The sequence below is a fragment of the Symphalangus syndactylus genome, chromosome 14, assembly GCF_028878055.3.
Source record: "Symphalangus syndactylus isolate Jambi chromosome 14, NHGRI_mSymSyn1-v2.1_pri, whole genome shotgun sequence".
NCBI lineage: Eukaryota > Metazoa > Chordata > Mammalia > Primates > Hylobatidae > Symphalangus > Symphalangus syndactylus.
Window position 1 is genome coordinate 91,919,826 of NC_072436.2, and position 19,529 is coordinate 91,939,354.

At 40.2% G+C, this 19,529-nt stretch overlaps 1 protein-coding gene across 3 annotated transcripts in view; it reads left to right on the plus strand.

Annotated features, from left to right (window-relative positions):
• The window catches only part of FSHR (follicle stimulating hormone receptor), a 199,876-nt gene that overhangs the window by 154,382 nt on the left and 25,965 nt on the right, over positions 1 to 19,529 (plus strand). For 2 of the 3 annotated variants that reach the window (XM_055242919.2, XM_055242921.2), the window contains exons 5-6: positions 16,842 to 16,913; positions 18,414 to 18,491. In XM_055242919.2, the coding sequence (XP_055098894.1) occupies positions 16,842 to 16,913; positions 18,414 to 18,491 (150 nt within the window). The remainder of the gene's footprint in view (positions 1 to 16,841; positions 16,914 to 18,413; positions 18,492 to 19,529) is intronic. The other variant, XM_055242920.2, reaches the window with a different exon arrangement.

Sequence of the window (19,529 nt, forward strand, 5' to 3'; positions counted from 1 at the left end):
CAACACTGGTGGTCCACAAGCTCCCTTGCCATCCCCATTCAAAATAATTCCAGTTTTTTACACAAACAGCTGGTTGAATAATGCTTCCCATTTTTATGTTTATTTATAATTTAACCCTTATCATCCTTTGTTGCATTTGAACCTCAACAATCCACAGGGTAGGAGGACACACAGCCATTTTACAGGAGACGTAAGCTGACTTGTCTATAGTACTTGGTTATAGTGCTCTTCTGACAGGAGGATGCAATGTCCCTACAGAATGAATCATTCTTATACTTTTGGTGCTTAGCTATGTTTACTTCTCTATGATGGTGGAAAAAGACCCATACTTGGGCTCATTTTTAGAAGTTACGGTAGCCATGTGCATGGTGGAAAGGCCTGGTGGCTCCCCGTTTCTCCTCCATCCTTTTTGAAGTGAATTGGCCAATCAGTAAGAACTCATTCACTCAGCCAATCATTCAACAATCAATCACTGAGGTCATACTACACTCCAGGCTTTGTTGTAGCTATTAGTCTCTCCAACTAAAATGTAAGTTCTATAAGGGCAGAGGCTTCATTTGTCCTGTCAAACAATGTTGGATAATGTCAGGTGGTGATGGTGCTATGAAGAAAAATAAAGCAGGAAAAGTAGAGTCATGCTTTAGAAAGCATGGTTGAGAAAGGATGGAAAGGATGTCTTGTGTGAGATATAGGAGATATCAATGAACAGCTCTTACTTCAAGGAGATCAGTCCTTTGGAGAGAAAAGACTATCAAACGTTAACCCCTGGAAATAGCAATACCTCTGTAGAGCTGTGTGGCACTGATCCTGAGTGAGAAGACTGACCCTGTGCCTTAGGCCAGACTAGTCAGGGAAAGCTTGTCGTGGGCTTCTTGGAGCTAACATAGCTGGAACTTGAGCGATAAATATGATTTGGAAAGACATAAAAGAAGAATAAATTTCCTGGGAAAGAAAGAAGTGAGTACTGTAAATGCATAGAATGAAAGAACCATGGAAATGATAAAGGATGGAAAGAAACTGAGCCCCAACCAAAAGGAAGGTGTGTACTGAGAAGGAGTATGACTAGATTTGGATAGATTGGGTTGGGTAATATTGGGAGAAAAATTAAGGCACAGAAGTTTAGGCCTAACGCAGTAGGAAAAAATAAGTTATAACATATTCTTGAGCAGCAGAGTGACATAATGAGAATGATTTGGACTGTAAGTTGACCAGTAGCAGGATACAGACTATACGATAGGGAGAGCTGTTAAGGGTCATGTATTAGTCAGGGTTTTCTAGAGGGACAGAACTAATAGGTTAGATGTATACGTAAAGGGGAGTTTTTTAAGTAGTATTAACTCACACGATCACAAGGTCCCACAACAGGCCATCTGCAAGCTGAGGAGCAAGGAAGCCAGTCTGAGTCCCAAAGCTGAAGAACTTGGAGTCTAACGTTCAAGGGCAGGAAGTATCCAGCACAGGAGAAAGATGTAGGCTGGGAGGCTAAGCCAGTCTAACCTTTTCATGTTTTTCTGCCTGCTTTATAGTCTGGCCATGCTGGCAGCTGATTAGATGGTACCCACTCAGATTAAGGGTGGGTCTGACTTTCCCAGACCACTGACTCAAATGTTCATCTCCTTTGGTAACACCCTTACAAACATACCCAAGATCAATATTTTGCATCCTTCAATCCATTCAAGTTGGCACTCAATATTAACCATCACAGGGCAGTTGCCATAATCCAGGGATACAGTAATGGTGGCACCTAGAGGGATAGAAAGGCATGGTTCAATGGGGACCTATTTCTAAAACTGGAATATGTTTTACCTCTGGGTCAGACGTGCATCTAAGTGGTTGCAGTGATTTGTTTTTTTTTTGTTTTTTTTTTTTTTTTTGCACACTCACTTTCAGTAACCCCTAAAAGCCTCTCTTCCCCCAGTACCTCCTCCTAAGCACTTCCCACACAGAGTCATCCTGCAGATATCACTCATCGAAAATCCAGTCTTCTTATATAGGACAGTGATTACAGTGAAGAAATTATTAGCCATCTCCCCGGCTGTCAGTGTTGCAAGTATCTAAGGATGTTGCCATGACTACAAGGATGTTTGGGCACAATCGAGATTTACAATTGCTTTTTTTATCAGTAATCTGTCTGGCAGAGCCAACTTTGCCTACCATCGTCAACTCTAGGAAAATGTGGCCAGCTTTTCCTTCCAGAACACTGATGTTGAAGGTGAGATTTCAGCCCAAGCCTGTCATCTCCAGGAAGGCAAGGACCATCTCTTGATTGTAAAGGTGGTGACATTTTCATGCTGCTTACCTTTCCTCCCTGTTCTCCTCTAACCTGTTCAGTATGCATTCTCCTGAAAGAAGCCCCAGTCCTTTCCATCAGCGAAGGGATCACTTGATCCATCAATTTATGTCAACATATTCAGATTCTGATATTCTCCTTTCGAGGACAATTTGCATTTTTGAAAGAGGAACCTGAAAAAGGTAATGCTAAACCCAAGAGTTGGTAGTGATGGACTCCATGACAGGGGGATTTCCAAGAGGGAGAAAAAATTTCTACAGGACCCACTCAAATAGCACACAGGCGACCATTTACTCTACCCATTTGCAGATTTGATGCAATTTTATTTTCATAGGATATGCCTTCTTACAAGGTAGTTGTATCCTTACCTCATTAATTTTGAAAGAAGACCTGTCTCTCTTTCATCACCAGAAATCAGATATAAGGACACGTCTAGAGACGATTAGATGAAAAGCAAGTCTCAGATTAGCCTAGTAAAGCTTAGCTCTGATTTTTTTCTTATTGCTATATCATCCTCATCAGACACCCCCATCAGCCAGTGATGTACTAATCTCTTCAGGTCTCAGTTTCTTCATCTGCAAACTGAAAATAACAAAATATGCTTCAAGAGGCTAGTCAAATGAGGAAAATGGAAAATCCTCTAAGATCTACTCTAGCCCTGAAGTGCTTGATTTCTGAACTGTGATCTTCATGAATCTGGGGCTCCCAGTGTCACTGCCTGTTCTGAGTTCATCATATTCAGGCCCCACACGAGGGGTCCTGCATGGAAAGAGGAAGTGATTCTGCAAGATAAGAACATTTGTCATCTTGCATACCACTTCACTTCCCAGGTCCTCTTCCCCAGGATTCAAATGCAGAGAACTTGCAGAAGCAGTGAGAAGCTTAAATCAGCTGTAAATTACTCATAAATTGAGTACAGCTAAAGTGCAGCTCCTAGAGCTAAAGGACAGTCATAGATGTATCCCTGCCACCCCAGTCCCTGACAAATGAGAACAACCACCTCAGCAAAGCCTGAGAGGCACTGGATGTGGAAATGATATTTAAGAGGCAGAAAGCACCCAGCAGCCATTAGAGCTGGCCTGGGAAGGAGAAATCCTTGGCAGGGCCTGCCTGGGGCACAGACAGAATGACAGTGTGGACAGTGGAAACTGAAGAGACATTAGGCAAATACCCCACCCCCATGGAAAATAAACTGTTGCCTCTTATTCCACTACTAAAGCCTCATATTGGGAGGTTTAAAAGGTATCTTTGTCCTTACAGACCCTTTTAGATTTGCAATTATCCCTGGGAAAGGCCACACATTAAGAGTTACCCATCTCCATAGGGATGGGCCAGAGGAGGCAGGGCAGGGAAGTGGGCAGCAAGGGTAGTCAGGACATGGAGAGAAGGGAGAGTGTCACTCAAGTGACAGATTCTGTACTACTCCAGGGGGTGGGGGTGGGGGTGGGGGACCAGGTTTTCTCCATCACTATATCCCCAGTGCAGGGAGGGAGGATTACTCATTTTTTCTTTTATAGAAACCTGGCTGTGATCCAGATGCTTGCACCTGGTTCTCGCCCCACTCTGAAATACTTGCTGAGAGAGACCCACTTTTTCCTTGCTTCCATCTATTTGTTCATCTCTTCTACTTTATCTTTCATAACATGTGTTCTTAGGCGATAAGATCCTGGTACAGGAATGTTCTAGCTGAATTGTCCCAGTTGCCCCCAAACTCTTGATTTATCCTTCTGGGAAGGACGTTGTCTTCCCCAAGGGAAAGTCTGCAGGAGGAATGCATCCAGGGACTCACAAGTCAGCCAGATCAGGACCGGGAAACCACAAAGTAGCTGGAGATTTCCCCACTAGATTCCACTGACATCCAATCCAGAGCAAGAGCTGTGTCCAATTTATCCCTAGGTCCCCACAGAATACAGGGTCTGCACACAGTGGTCCTTCATGAGAATGTGGGCTGGAGTGGTTGGAACCTTTTTGTTTGGGTAGAGAGGGGAGCAGCTGCTGTTTTTAGAGAAATATCTTGGGGCGTCACAGAGTGTGAACACTGAAGTGACAAATGCTCCACAGAAGAATATTTTCATCTTCAACAGACATCACAAAAATGTTCTGCTGTGGTTTAATCACGAGCTCACCCACAGCAAACAATCCACAAATAACATCTAGTTCAAGAGGCAGTGAGCTTTTCCCTCACCCATTTGGAATTCAAAGATAGCAGTGCTAAGAAGAGAAAGCCTAGCATGCCTGAAGGACTTGCAAGGGAAGCAGCTAGGCAACCTCCCTCACAATGATCATCCATCATGGTCTCTCTGGACAATGACCAAACCACGGGAGCCACATAGACACAGATTCATTCACCAAAACATCAGGGATAAGCTCTTTTCTTTACAGGAGAGCCAAAGACCCAGGTTCCAGCCCTGGCCCTGCCTGTGAGAACTTGTAAGCAAGTAACAGGGCCTCCTGGGGTGATATGGTCTGGCTCTGTGTTCCCACCCAAATATCATCTTGATTTGTAATCCAAACTGTAATCCCCACATGCTGGGGAGGGACTTCATGGGGGGTAGTTGAATCATGGGGGCTGCTACCCCCATGCTGTTCTTGTGATAGTGAGCGAGTTCTCATAAGATCTGATTGTATTATAACGGGCTTTTCCCCTTCGCTCAGCACTTCTTCTTGCTGCCACCATGTGAAGAAGGCGTGTTTGCTCCGCCTTTCTCCATGACTATAAATTTCCTGAGGCCTCCCCAGCCCTGAGGAACTGTGTGTCAATTAAACCTCTCTCTTTTATAAGTTACCCAACCTCAGGCATTTCTTCATAGCAGCATGAGAAGGGACTAATACACTGGGCCTCAAGGAAAATGGAGAAAAACATAACTGCCTCATTTCTTAACAAAAGGTTATTGTAAAGAGAGAAGAGGAAGGAAGGGGCAAGATGAAACTGGGTGTGGGAACATTTTGAAAGTTAAAAGCAATGAAGAAATGCAAGCACTGCTAGCTGTATTAAGGCATTGCTGGATGATATGGGCATGAGTAACAGAAATCGCAATGCAGAAAGCACTGTTACTTTGTATTAATTAACTAGTCTTACAAAAGACCTGTGAAATATTTACTGGTGGCTCCATTTTACAGATAAGAAGCTTGAGGTTCAGAAATGCTAACTGAATTCCCCAAACTTACAAAATGGGATTAAGAAATTATACTGGGGAAGAAGGCCCAGGGACACTGAGCTTACTGAGCATCTGCTAGATGGCAGACTCTGAACTAAGCATTCCGTTCACACAAGTTACCTTCCAATCTTCTAAAACAGTGAGGTATGCATTTTTCCCAATCTACAGATGAGGTCTTTGAAGCTCAGAGATTACATAGTTGATAGAATCAAGAACTGAAGCCAGGAATGTCAGACTCCAACCCAGTTCATCCTGCATTCCAACACAGCACAGCTAGAGAGATGTAGAATGTGGATGAAGCCAACGTCAATGTGCCCAGGGCTCAGAGCACAATATTGACACCTTATTAATATGTTTGACACTTGGAATGTGTGACCATCTTCTTGGGCTAAGTTGAAGTGTACCTAAGAAATCGCTTCCTAAATAATTAATGTTACAAATGAGTTGTGGGAAGGGTGTGCAAACTGTTTAAAATATTAACTCCTTTGCAACTCCCTTATGTAATTTAAAAGTAATTGCTTGCCACAAATTGGTAGTTTGATTAAAGTTATTCTAACACCAGCAACCAAGAAGGTCTCAAAAGTTTGCTGCTTGGCAACTCTCTTTGCTGCGAATCTCACCTAGAGATATTTTTAGGTTTTAAAAGTTCTTATACAGCCAATGCAGTATGATGGAAGCAACATCACCAAGAGGCAGGGGAGCCAGAGTGCCTGGGTTCAGGTTCCATCGGTTCTACTTTCTATCAGACAAGATCTAATAATTTGAACTCTCTAAGCCTCGGTTTTCTTATCTATAAAATAGAGTTTATAATAGTACCTTCATCATAGGGTTATGGGCAGGATTAAATGACTTTAATACAGGTAAGGCATTTACAATGGTGTCTAGCTTATGGCAATGAAATAGGTGAGTATTAACCATTATTATTTCTGGCTCAGATCTAGAAATTTTGAGCAGGTCAGTTACTCTCTGTAAGCCTTGCCTCTCTTATCAGTAAAATGGTAATCATAATTATGCTCACCTTAGAAGCCTATTGTAAAGTCAAATGAGATCATATGAAATACCTTTGTCAGGTATGTGCTACACAAATAATAAGGCTAGCTTATTTTCAAGTCTTTTTTTCTTAGAAGAAAAATCTGGGTCAGACTTGTGACCTCTGTAACCAGTTCCTAGGAGTGCAGTTCCTTTTCAGTTAGCAGTGTTCTGGTCTATTGCCACTTTAGCCAGCCTCTCACTCAGCCCAAATTCAGACAATGGTCATTGTGTTCCCCAAGCTAGAGGGGGCAGCTATGAAACTTTCCACATGGTCTTTTTAAAGTCCCTCTTTCAACCTAAGTGAAGGAGCCAGCGGCCCCCACCCTTCCTATGGTACAGGAAGGGAAAAATCTACAGCTTTCTCCAGAAACCCTTCTCACAAAGTCTCTCCCCGAATTTAACTCTCCACACTATTTTCATGCCCAATGTGCATGAGAGGTTAAGAATTGTGTAACTGGTTCCCAGAAACCTGGAATGTGACATTTCTTCTACCACTGTGTCTCAGGGAAAACTCCAACTATGACATTGGCTACACTGAGCTCTGCCTTAGCCACAGAGGTATCCTATAGCTAGCTCCAAGTTAAAAGCACAAACAGCATCAATAGTGACAGCTACACAGTAGCCCATCACAAACTTATTTATTTTTTTACATTCAAGTCAGGCCTATTTTCTCAAAGATTTCTCCTTAGTTCCCTTTTGACTTAGTTTGCCATGATTCTTTTTACCTTAATCTGGTTATATGTAGAAGTTAATTGTTGGACTAGGGGTAGGAAAGTGACCTTGTGACTGATATCATTTACAACCCTAGCGTAGTTACACAGAGTCCCTTGCTTTACCTCCCCTAGTTATAATCTAAGAGGTCCATCCGAAAATATGCAAACTTGGTGGTGGAGAGTAAACCACAGTTCACTGGACATAGTCTGCCCTTTCACCAATACAGTTCTGATTTTGTGTATTGTGAACTTTCTGATGTACATCATGGTAGAAGAATGGAGTGTGCTGGCTGATGGAATACTCTTCCTAAGAGAGAGTTTACCAACCAAGTCCTAATAGTAATAGCCTTTTTGAAGAATTAGTCTACAGTAAAAGAAGTTGGCATAAATGCTTTAGCTTTTAGCAGAGCTTCCAAGGTTGAACTAGGAAACACCAAACTCAGGATATACTACACAATGAAGTGGGAGTCCAAAGTCAGTATGTTTGGAGAAAGCCAGCATACAATTTCCTTCTCTTGGAAATTTATAATGAATAATATCATGGTAAAGGCTCTGAGAATCCTGCAGGAAAGAAGCTACTTAATTAACCTTATTAACCCAGCATTCCCTAAACATATTTGACCATTGTAGCATTTCATTCGTAAACAAAGTGTTTGTATTTCTGGAAATACTGTTTCTACAGAAATGCTCAGTTTCTAAGTTGGAAGGCATCTTAGAGGTTGCGGAGTCCAAGGCCCTCCTCAGGATTAAACCTTTCCATGCAGTTACTTGGACATAGTAACTGTATGGTTGCAGAGATAAGGAACCACATGCTTAGCAGCACAATCCATTTCTTCTTGGGCAACTCTCATAATGAATTAGAATCTGTCTTTAAGGTAAGACAACAATAAGCACCCACACTTTACATTAAGAAAGATCTAAATTCAACCTCTAGCTCTGCTTCTCCTTATGTGGCTTTGAGAAAGCGACTGGCCTTCTCTCAGCTGAGCATCCTCAACTCTAATACAAGGATGGTAAGGTACCTGTCTCCTAAGGTAGTGGAGAGGAATACATTAAATAATCAATAGTAAGTGCTTGGTGCGGTACCTGGTACATAGGAAGTGTTCAATAAATGTTGACCATTATTATTATGAATCCTGTATCAACTTTCCAGAACAGAACAGCACATATTACCATTTCCACCTGGCAGCTCTTCAGAATCACAGGCTTCTTTTCCCAAGCAAAGTATACTATGCCCTGGATGGTATGATCTTGATTCCTCATCCCATCAGCAAACAAACACACAAACAAAACAAAGCATATGTTTCCAAATAAGTTTATTGATACAGTAGATACACATATGACTGCAGTCTTGCGTGTATTACCACACATACACAAAAATAATATTTTAAAGAATGAAATCAAGATGAATAATATGCTCCGACATTTTCATCTTCTCTTATTATATACCATTTCACATAGCACAAAATCCTGTTTTGCTCTCACTAAATATAATAACTATATTTTGAGAAAGCATTTTCATGGAAGACGCTTCTTTTTTTTATCCTTAGTTTAAGAGGTCATTGTAATTAGATTTTAATGGCTGTCAAAGCTGAGAACAAAACTTCACTGAAATAGATAGATGCAATGGAAGAACAGCTCCATACATATACTCGCTGAGTCATCATACTTAGTGTTTATACCCCTTTTATGCAAATATTGTTGTAAAATTCAGCTAGTATATTTTTTCTCTAACATCAGTCAGATGTTCTGGCTGACGTTAGGGAAAAAAATACACAAGTTGAATTTTACTAGTACCTGGAAACTACCTGGAAAATATTGTATTTTTTTATATTTTTAATGAAAGAATTCAAAACTCCATGAAAAACAAACTGGTTAGAAAATTGCATTTCCTTATGTTTAAAATATATACTATGAGAGCTTTCATACATAATGACATACATCACTTTCAGCAATAAATTAACAATTTCCATACATTTTTCCCAATGCTTTACCCATAGCACAGATTTTTTTTTTCAAATCCTGTTGGCTTCCTCCTCGTTAATATATCATCTTTCACTTAAAAAGACAAATCAAGTGTGTCTAATTAGAAAATATCTGCTTTGTACCATTATTTCTGACAGCCATTTGTCATAGAAAAACTCAACAAATTTGGATCACTTGTCTTTTTGTAAAAAAAAAAAATGTGTAAGTCACCTTTAATTTATCGACTCTAGGTAGTAGTTTTCCTTGACTTCAACGAACCTCTAAGTGATAGTATGATCCTGATCAGAAAAGCCAGGAGCCAGAGGCTAAACAGAGTCAGACAGGTAAAAAGGTTGATCCAGGCAGGTTTATCAGAAGGAAGCAGAAGGCAATTAGAGAACCAGGGCAGGAGGAATCTGGGAGAGTCCACTGTGACTTCCAATATTCTTAGCAAAGCTCAAGGAGCCTCAGGTAGAAGGTAACAGACCAGCCTACTGAAGTGTCATGTAAGTCCCACAGGGACTCAGACAAGTAAACAGCATTTCAGCACCCAAGAGAACTAGGGAGATGTAAGACATGACCCAGGTCCTAGTGGATCGAGGAAATCAGAGTCTCAGATATGACAACTGGAATATAAGGCTGGAGCATGACCACAGCAGTAACAATTCCTGGACATGGGGCTAAGTTTTCCTAAAAGGTAAATCTTATTTCCCTGTGTAAAATGTAAGAGATCTGAGCCCTGGGGACTTCAACTAACCCCTAAGGCTACACATCTTAAGAAATGCTAAGGCCAGGAGGACTTGAAACTGGACCATCTGGCACCAGAGCTATTACCTTTGAAGCTATGCTACATGCCCTGCTCAAAAACAGAGGCTGATTGCAAATCTAGGATGCTAGGTCTGAACAGAATCTGCAGCCAAGCCGATAGGACTGACCTCTCCTCTAGGAAATGTTACCCTCGAGCTCCTTAAATTTCCCCTGATTACTAAGGAGTTTGGTTTCCATGGAGACTGAGACAAAGAGTTCCAGTTAAACATGAGAGTTAAATAGTTCTGGTTTTGAAAATATGAGATTGAAAAGGCAAGACACCATGCTTTCCTACTGTCTCACATAATTTCTTACACAAAATCATTTTACAGAGAGAAACCGAGACTCTGAAAAGATAAGTGAACTGTTTGGTGTAATCCAGTAGCTAGAGAGACCACTGGAACCCAAGGTCTCTAAACCTTAAGTTGAAGACCTTTTTCATACACCTTCTTACATGCTCTGCCATCTAACTCCACGATTCTGTGATACTATACCTAGCCCAATGTTTATTTAATGATTCAGAAAGCATACGTTAGCATCTTTTATCATGTTGTATATAGATACACAAACTCCCAGTTAAGAAGGATTTGTAATTAATAGAAATATCAATATTAGCAAGCCTCATAAAGTAGGGAGTCTTTTCATACACAGTTGATCCTCATTATTTGCAGATTCTGTATTTGCTAATTAATCTACTTGATAAAATGTATTTGCAACCCAACATCAATACGTGAAACACTTTTGCATTATTCTTGGACATGTGCTTGTGCAGAAAGACAAAAATTTGAGTGTCTTGACATGGGTTCCCAACTGAAGTTGAATGACTCTGCATTCTGTCACCTTGTCTCAGCTGTCATGCTGAAAAGCAAGTGTCCTTTGCATGGTCTATCTAGGGCCTTTTATCCCCATGTTTGTGCTTTTACTTGGTGCTGTCATTGTTTAAAATGGCCGAAAATATATGTGTTAGATAAGCTTCCTTCAGACATGAGTTATATACTCCAGAACATGAGTTGTGTTAATGAATCAACAAGAAATATTAAATAAGGTGTCTTTAAATAGAAATATATATAAAACAAGGTTTTATATTGATCAAGCCATGACAAAAATGTTGCCACCAAAGGCTTATAGGAATCTAACCCCGAATTTCCCATGGGGCCAGTGATTCACTAATTCCGTGTTTGAGGTGACTTTTAGAACATACTGCTGTGGATAATGAGAATCAACTGTATGTAATTAAGCTCAGCCCACTCTTCCTAGTCTTATCCATCATTGCCCTAACTTCTCTCAGAATGGTCAGGAGGAAGGAGTCAACTTCAACTTTATGCAAGAGACTTTAAAAATGTAATTAAAAATGTAAAAGAATAAAAGAATCAAATGGCTTAAAAGCAAACAAATCCTACATCATAGGAAACCAATTAGTAGGTAGAGAAAAGAGTTCAACTTCAAACCCTCAGCCTTGGTTACTAGGAAATGAGCTTTGGCAAAAAGGATAAACTGGACACACAACTGGTAGCATCCTCTCGCTTAATCAATTTGCCTAAAGCATCTCAATGATCTACTCAAGCCATAGCATGAACTCTGTGGCTGCCTTAAGTCCTAGACTAAGAAAGAGCTGTTTCACACAGTCTCAGAATTGATCATTCCATATCATGGTAGATTTGGTGTGGAATAGAGGTAAAAAAAAAAAAAAAATGTATTCTTGGTTGACCTGTGATAAGAAGGGATGTATTGTCTTTTTTCCTGGCTTAGTTTTCTTACTCCAGTAGGTTAAGTATTCACTTCCACAGTTGGTTCTCAACCACCATCAGTTGCTCTCATTACTGCTGTGAAGTCCTGAGGTGATGGGCTGGTGAAAACATGGGCCAGCTCTGCTCAGGGAACCCTCAAGTCTTCTTGCTTCCCCTTGCAGCCCCATAAAGTGGCTTCTAATGCTTGCCCATCAAGCCCACGCTTCTTTCCCATGCTTCTTTGCCTAGCTTTAAAGTTTCTGGAATCCTGCCTCCTCCCTGCCTATTAATTTTATTTTTCTCTGCTTCCCATCCTTTCGTCCACCTCTTGTGGTCCAGATATGCACATTTGCTACTCTTAGTTTAGGCCAGAAGGCTCTATACTTTCTAAAATATCTGACTTTTTCCTCTTCCTATAAGCAGTTCTTCTTGGGTACTCCAGCCCATATTGTTCCTCCAGCCCCTTCTCTGAACTCATAAGGCATTCACAATCAGTAGCATACAGTTTGCCACTAGTCCATTCTGAGTGCTTCACCTGTGCTAGTCTTAACTCACTCACAAACTCCCTGAAACCAGCACACTGTCTCTGGCTTCCTCATTGGATAAAATAGAGATTTTATTGGAAGGATGGCACATAGTCCAGTACAACACAAGCAAACACAGACCCTGTTAACTAGGGAACAAATAAGAGCCCATCAACACTACTGAAGCTTAATAAAAGCATTAATGGTGTTTAGGACAATGAGACTCAGAGCCTCAGGGTCACCTGTTTATGAAAGGCAAGCATATTATCCTATGGCAGAATATGTGAGAATGGTTCCCAGCAATTACAGGATCCCACTAAGTTTATCCTGATGGGAGAGAAGCTCACTTTCATTATTACAACCTAAAGATTAAGGACAATCAGGCATGAAAGATGCTAATCCCAGCTTAGAATGTAAAACTGGCTGTAGAGAGGGAAAACTCTGAGTCAGTTACCTTTCTTTAAAAGACCCATTTGCAGAACTTAAATTCACTGACATTTTACCCTCAGGCCTTCAACTGTTTTTTGAAGATAAACCACGGTTGAGTGAATCAAAATAATTTTGCAGCAAACAGTCATTTGACAAAAGCAAACCCATTCAGACATACAGTTCCTAGCTGATTACCCACTTCCAGCCTCCATCAGACATGAATTTATTGATCAGAGGGGAAAAATGAATTGAAAACTGAATGTTCATCCGAACTCCATTTCCTGTATTATCTTGGGGTTATAGAGAGTCTCAGCTACAAAATTATCACCAATAATCCGTCTCACTAGATGGTCACTAGATCTCTTTAAGTGCCTTAAACTCAGCACTACTGGAATAATTTTAGCTATTATTGGCAGTGTGTTTTCTTTCCTATAAAGACCAAAGATCTCAATGTGCATCTGCAGATATCTATAGATATTCCATAAGTACAGTGGCTATGGAAGCTCGTGCAATTGATGTTAAATGATGCACTTGTAACTTTATTATTGAGCAATCATGAATTCTTCATTCTTTCAATTATATGAAACTTATTCATTCACTAAGAGAGATGGGGAAGTTGCTACCCATATAATGTTGAATGAGTAAGCTGTAATAAACATAGGCAGTGAATAATTCCTTGTGAGTTCATCTCTTGACAACACATAGCATATTACCTGACATAAAGAGCTTGGCAAACATTGGGCACATTATATGCGTCAACTACTGTGACAACATTGGGTTTTCAGGAAAAACATGAATCTTGCCCTCATATGATTCACAATCCGGTTGAAGAGGCAGACATTGGATAAATAACACAAAATAATGTATGGCTCAGAGTTTTGAGGAGTGCTAAAACGGATGCAGTTATATTGAGAATAAATCAGGGGCCCTAATTTAGATTAGCATATATGGAGCTCCTTTCTGAAGAAATGACATGTGTAACTAAACTCTGAAGGGTGAGCTGAAGTTGGACAGGTGAAGAATGGATGGTTAGCCTTCTAGAGAAAGTACATGCAAGTATCTGGAGAAAGGAAAGAACTTAATATAGCTGAGGAACTGAGAGAAAGCCACAGGGGCTAAAACACACTGGGGAAATAGCATAAGATAAAGGTGCAAGAGTAGGCAGTAAGAAGTATAAATTTTACTCTAAGTTTTATGGGAAAGAACTAAAGCCTTAGCAGCAAAGGAGTAAAACAATCTGATTTACATTTTTGAAAAGAATGCCCAGAGTGCTGTGTGGAGAATGGATTGCAAAAGAAAAGGATGATAATATTGCAGACATTCAGAGGGTCTTTTGGGAATGGCGTCAGTGGAGATAGGCAAAATTGCACAGAGTCAAGACACATTTTAGAAATGGAATCTAAGAGGACTTTGAGATGGGCTGGATATCGGAACTTGAGAAAGAAGAAGCCAAGCCAACTTTAACTGTCAAATTAAAATTGATGGATGGCAATTCTATCTATGGAGAATAATTGAGAAGAAGCCATTTGGTGGAGATGATAATGGGGGGAACAAGTTCAGTTGTCTATGTCAATGACACATTCAGGAGGATATGCAAAGTAAGCTTTAATTAGCAGTAGACTAGTGAAGTCAGAGAGCAAGTATGAATCTAGGAGTCACAATATTGATACTATTTAAAATCACAGGAAGCAAGATCTATGTAGTGAGACTATAGAAAAGAGAAACAAAAGACCCAGAGTACAAATAGAGGAAAAGGAATCAACAAAGAATGCTAAAAAGGAATAGCAGGAGAAGGAGCAAAAACAAAAGAGCGCAAAATGACAGAAACCAATAGACAAGAGAGTCTGGAAAAAAATACTAAATGATCCAGAGAGGCCTAATAAAGTGACTGTTTAAAGTGTTTGTTACATTTAGTTAGTGAGTTTGTAGACTTTAGCATGACAATCACAGTTTCAATTATGAGTTATAGGATGAAATAGATTGGAGCAGGTTGAAGATCAATGGGATATGAGAAAATGAAGAAAGCATGTACAGACAACTCTTTCTAGAAGCTTTGCTGTGAAAGAAGAAAGAGAAATAGAGAGTTAGGCTAAGTGAAAGAAGCCAGACCCAAAAGTTGCATTCTAGATGATACAGCAGAGCAACAGGTGGAATAGAAAGCTCCACCAATTGCCTGCCATGCAAAGATACCAAATTAACAGCTCTCTACACAGAAAAAAAACACCGTCATGAGAACCAAAAATCAGGTGAGCACTCACAGTACCTGGTTTTAACTTCGTATCGCTGAAAGAGGCACTGAAGAGATAGAAAAGACAGTCCTGAATCACTGACACCACCCCTCCCCACTGCCCTGGCAGTGGCTGTGTGGTGTGGAGAGCATCTTTGGGCTCTAGTGGGGGACATCACAAATGATTCCACTGATATAACATTTTGGAAAAGGCAAAATTATAGAAACAGAAAACTGATCAGTGGTTGCTAGGGATATGAAGCAGTGAAGAGATGAACTGCAAAGGGAAAACACAAGGGAATTTAGAAAGTGATGGCACTGTTCTATGTCTATATTGTGCTCATGGTTACATGCTATATGTATTTGTCTTACCCCATAGACCTCTACACTGAAAAGAGTTTATTTTTCTGTGTATAATTTTTAAGCGCATTAACAACACAACAATCCTTCAAAAAAGAACCTCTTTTCCTGGATAAAAAGCAAAGGGAGACCAACTAAAGGGCTGTTGAAGTAATTAAAAGAAGAATTGCCCAAGACAGCTTCTATGTGGACATTAGGGAATCAAGAGAGGAAAAAAGAAAAAAAAATCTGAGAACCATCACTGAGAACCCATGGACTGCATTCGCTTCCTCTCTAAATACAGAAGCAGAGAACAAGGCACCAAATCTTCTTGAGTCATAACCTCTTGAGTCATAACCTCAAAAGGACATGTGGTCCTTCACAATGATGAATATATCAGTGAGGGTTCTTTAGGTTGCATGCAACTATCACCACCTCCAGCTTAAGTAAGTCACATACAGAAAAGGGAAATGGTAGTAGAAGGATTTCAAATAACTCACAGGTGTGAGAGAAATGACAAAGAACAATGTGTCCAGTAATTCGTATGTGCCTCTAAAAACCCTCACCATTGTTGTGGCAGCCAGTTCCACCCAAATTTCATCCAGCTTCATTCAACTGCAACTGGACGACACCCAGCCTAGCCTTGCACACCTCTCACTTCCTACTCTGGGGTTTCTTGGGCACCACTGTGAGAGATGCCCATCAGGAACTCGCTGGGTGCTCACAAATGTGCGAGCCATAAGTAGGGAATTAACACCATAGGGTCACCTTTTACCAACAGGAACTAGGAGTCTATGGACACATCCTTCCCTCACTACTCTCCCTCACTCATATCAACAGTTCTGAGGACCAATTTTTTAAATATCCTAACTCAAGTCCTTGGGATTAGGAACTAATCACCAGTAGTGGTAGTATTGCTTAGCTTCACCTCCTTCCCAGTTTCACTCCCTGTCCTGAATGCTCTGAAATCATGCTATCAACTATATTACCCACAGCTAGCCTTCTTCTCAGGCTCTGCTTCCTGCGAAAGCCAGGCCAATACAACCAGACCTTGGGAAGGATCCACAGTAGGTCTGAAATGTTCAGCTATAGAAATTTATAACCATCTCTTAATGGTAATGACAGCAGAAGCTCTAACCAACCTCTAACCAGTTCCCGGGAGAGAGTCTGATTGGCCCAGCTTAGGTCACATACATACTCTAGGGTCATAGGGCATGGAATCTCATGCTCTAATCCCAAGAGAATTGCTTGGAGTGGAGAAAGGAGTTTTCCAACAAGTATGATGAGGTTGGAAATAGGGGAAATTTTAAGAAAATTTTGTTACTAGTTGGAAGTTGCTTTAGGGTCAGATTAACTTACCAATCTTTATTTTTTTTAATGTATACTGTGGCATCCTAATCCCTTTGTGACTGAAGTGTAAGTTTCTTTTCTGTGAGGAATCACTGGATTTAAGACCCTGGAATGAACCTTAAAATAGAAAACATGAGCCTAATTCAGGTATATATGGGCTTTTCTCGTAGATTTCTCTGATGGTTCAAAATTGATATTTTTATTTTGGAAAGTTCATGCTCTAACAACTGTTTAAACAGCCAGCTTCATTTTCACTCACTCTCATTTTGTTTCTCTCTAGGTTAATATCCAACACAGGTATTAAGTACCTTCCAGATGTTCACAAGATTCATTCTCTCCAAAAAGTTTTACTGTAAGTTTTTTCCTTGACTGACTACCAACTCTTTACTCAGTATCTGTCTTGCCCAACGGCCATCTGGGCCTTTAATATGCATTGTGCAGTCTACATCCTCCAAATGTATTGCTCTGGGTTAGCAAAGATAGGGAGGCCAGAAGTGAGGTCCTTGATTTTACCTGCAGGCCAGTCAATATCAGTTTGAGGAAATTGAAAGACCCCTCAATAAGAGTATTGTTCACAAAAGCAGCACGTAGCAAAATCAAAAAGTTGCTCATTTTTTCACTATTTAGTGCTTTAATTACTGCCCCCCACAAACATACACAACACCCCCTGTATTCCAGCATCCTCTCCTCTTCTTTCTAGAATTGCTGTGCTGCCCTGGGCACAAAGAAACTATCTAACAAACACATTCATATTAAAGAGTTAATAACAGGCTGTGTTTGCCTTTTCCCAAGGTATTTGTATTTTGAAAAAGGAAGAGAAAAGGTAGCATATAATGGCAATTATTTCCAATAGTGAAATTGTAAGAATACGGACAGATCCAAAAGGAAGAGATGGGGAAGGAGTCTAAGGAGCTAAGGAGAGAGGAAGGAGCTAAGCAGGGAGGGAGGAGAGAAAGAGGAAAATATGAAAATCTTTCAGAATTTCTCAAATTGTTCCAAGCTGTTTACTACACTACTTCTACAGCTGTTACTTCCACATTTACTTCTCCATATTAGATCAGACCTAACAAGGAAGGTTGATAGGGGAAATGAGGAACACAAACAGAAAATGAGACTTTCCTCATCCTTTCATTCAGGAAAGGAAAGATCAACGATAAAACCGTTCTGAGACCAAAGGAGAATAGGCAGAAGGAAACTAACTGTAAGAAGGGGATTGACATGAGGAGAAGGCCCAACTAAGATGAACAGAGAAGTTAGACAGGAGGTGAAAGGTCAGCTTAAGTGTTTGTTACATTAGGGTGAAATTATTTAAGAAAATCTTCTGAAGAAAAAGGTGGGCCACACACAGTGGCCAATGGCTCTAATCCAGCACTTTGGGAAGCCAAGGCAGGCGGATCACTTAAGCACAAGGGTTTGAGACCAGCCTGGGCAACATGGTGAAACCCTGACTTTACAAAAAATACAAAAATTAGCTGGGCATGGTGGTGCACACCTGCAGTCCCAGCTATTCCAGAGGCTGAGGTGGCAGGATCGCTGGAGCCTGGGAGGTTGAGGCTACAGTGAATTGTGATGGCACCACTGCACTGCAGCCTGGGTGACAGAGCAAGGGACCCTGTCTTAAAAAAAAAAAAAAAAAGACACTGAATGTCTGCAATTCCATTTGTAAGAACATACTAAAGATAAATTAGAGACAATTTTTTCTCCAAACTTTGAGCTGATCATCTTCTAAACAACTAATTATATTAATACATTACCTCAGCTAAAGACCACATCATGCCAGTTAAACTAAATGTTGGAAGGTTACATGAGTAGAGCTGATGTAAATATCTTATTTGTCTGTATTTTCTTCTAGTGACATTCAAGATAACATAAACATCCACACAATTGAAAGAAATTCTTTCGTGGGGCTGAGTTTTGAAAGTGTGATTCTGTAAGTAGGGCGGAAAAATCCAACAGAGTAACGTTTGATTTTTCATTTAGTGATCTCTTTCTCATAACTGGATGCTCCTTTTTTGTTTGAGTAACTTTGGCATTTCTCCACTTAAATCACTCTCCGGTTCTGCGTTTTTCTCTCGTCTTTACATTTCAGAATCACAATGTGGAGTCATGTTAATAATTTATGATTCTGTGGTGTGATTCAAGTATTTAAAATTGCTGTTTGAATGATGGTCTCCTGTGATACAGCATCTGTTCCAAAGGACAGAATAACTCATGCATCAATAAAGCTAGTTATTGCCTGGCAAGGCTTTTGTTGCCCAAAGAAAAAGATCAGGAAGGAGGCCCAATCAGGAAGATACGGCGATTCCCTCATAACCATGCCAAGTAGCTCCTGTTCAGGCCCATGCTGAGCATAAGATGACTTCTCATTTTCTTGAAACGATCACATTTTTTAGTGAGCTTGAGTTACTCTCTCTGACTTTGGAGAAATCTTTTAAATGCAATCTGTGTTGTTAATGAAAGACCTTCTAATCTTTTATGCCAGTAGCCCCTGTAGCAGTTTATCCACTCACCAGGATGGCCAAGAAATAGGACACTATGGGCTACCTAAGTATGCCTGGGATCCATGAAAGTTAGATGCACAGAATGACATTTGGGGACTCAGCAATTGCAATTACACCTGTAAGATAAGAAAACTATTTTATCTATTTTACAAACTGTCTTGTTTTTTAAAAAATATACCCGTATGAGTTTTTAAAATATGCCTATATGTACAAAAGTAAGTTCCAGTCCATAAAGAATTTTAGCCCTCTTCAGTTATATGATTCAGAGACCCAGCTGTTAAAAGAAAAAATAGTAGACAGATTACAACACTTTGATGAGTAAAGCTAAGCACTGTATTTGATGTAAATTAATTACAGAGAACAATGCAAAATGTTTGAAAACAGATTAGCATAGAAATTGAATGTATGGAGGGAACAATAAAATTAAATCAAAGGAATGTATTCAAAATGCATAGATATTAGGACAA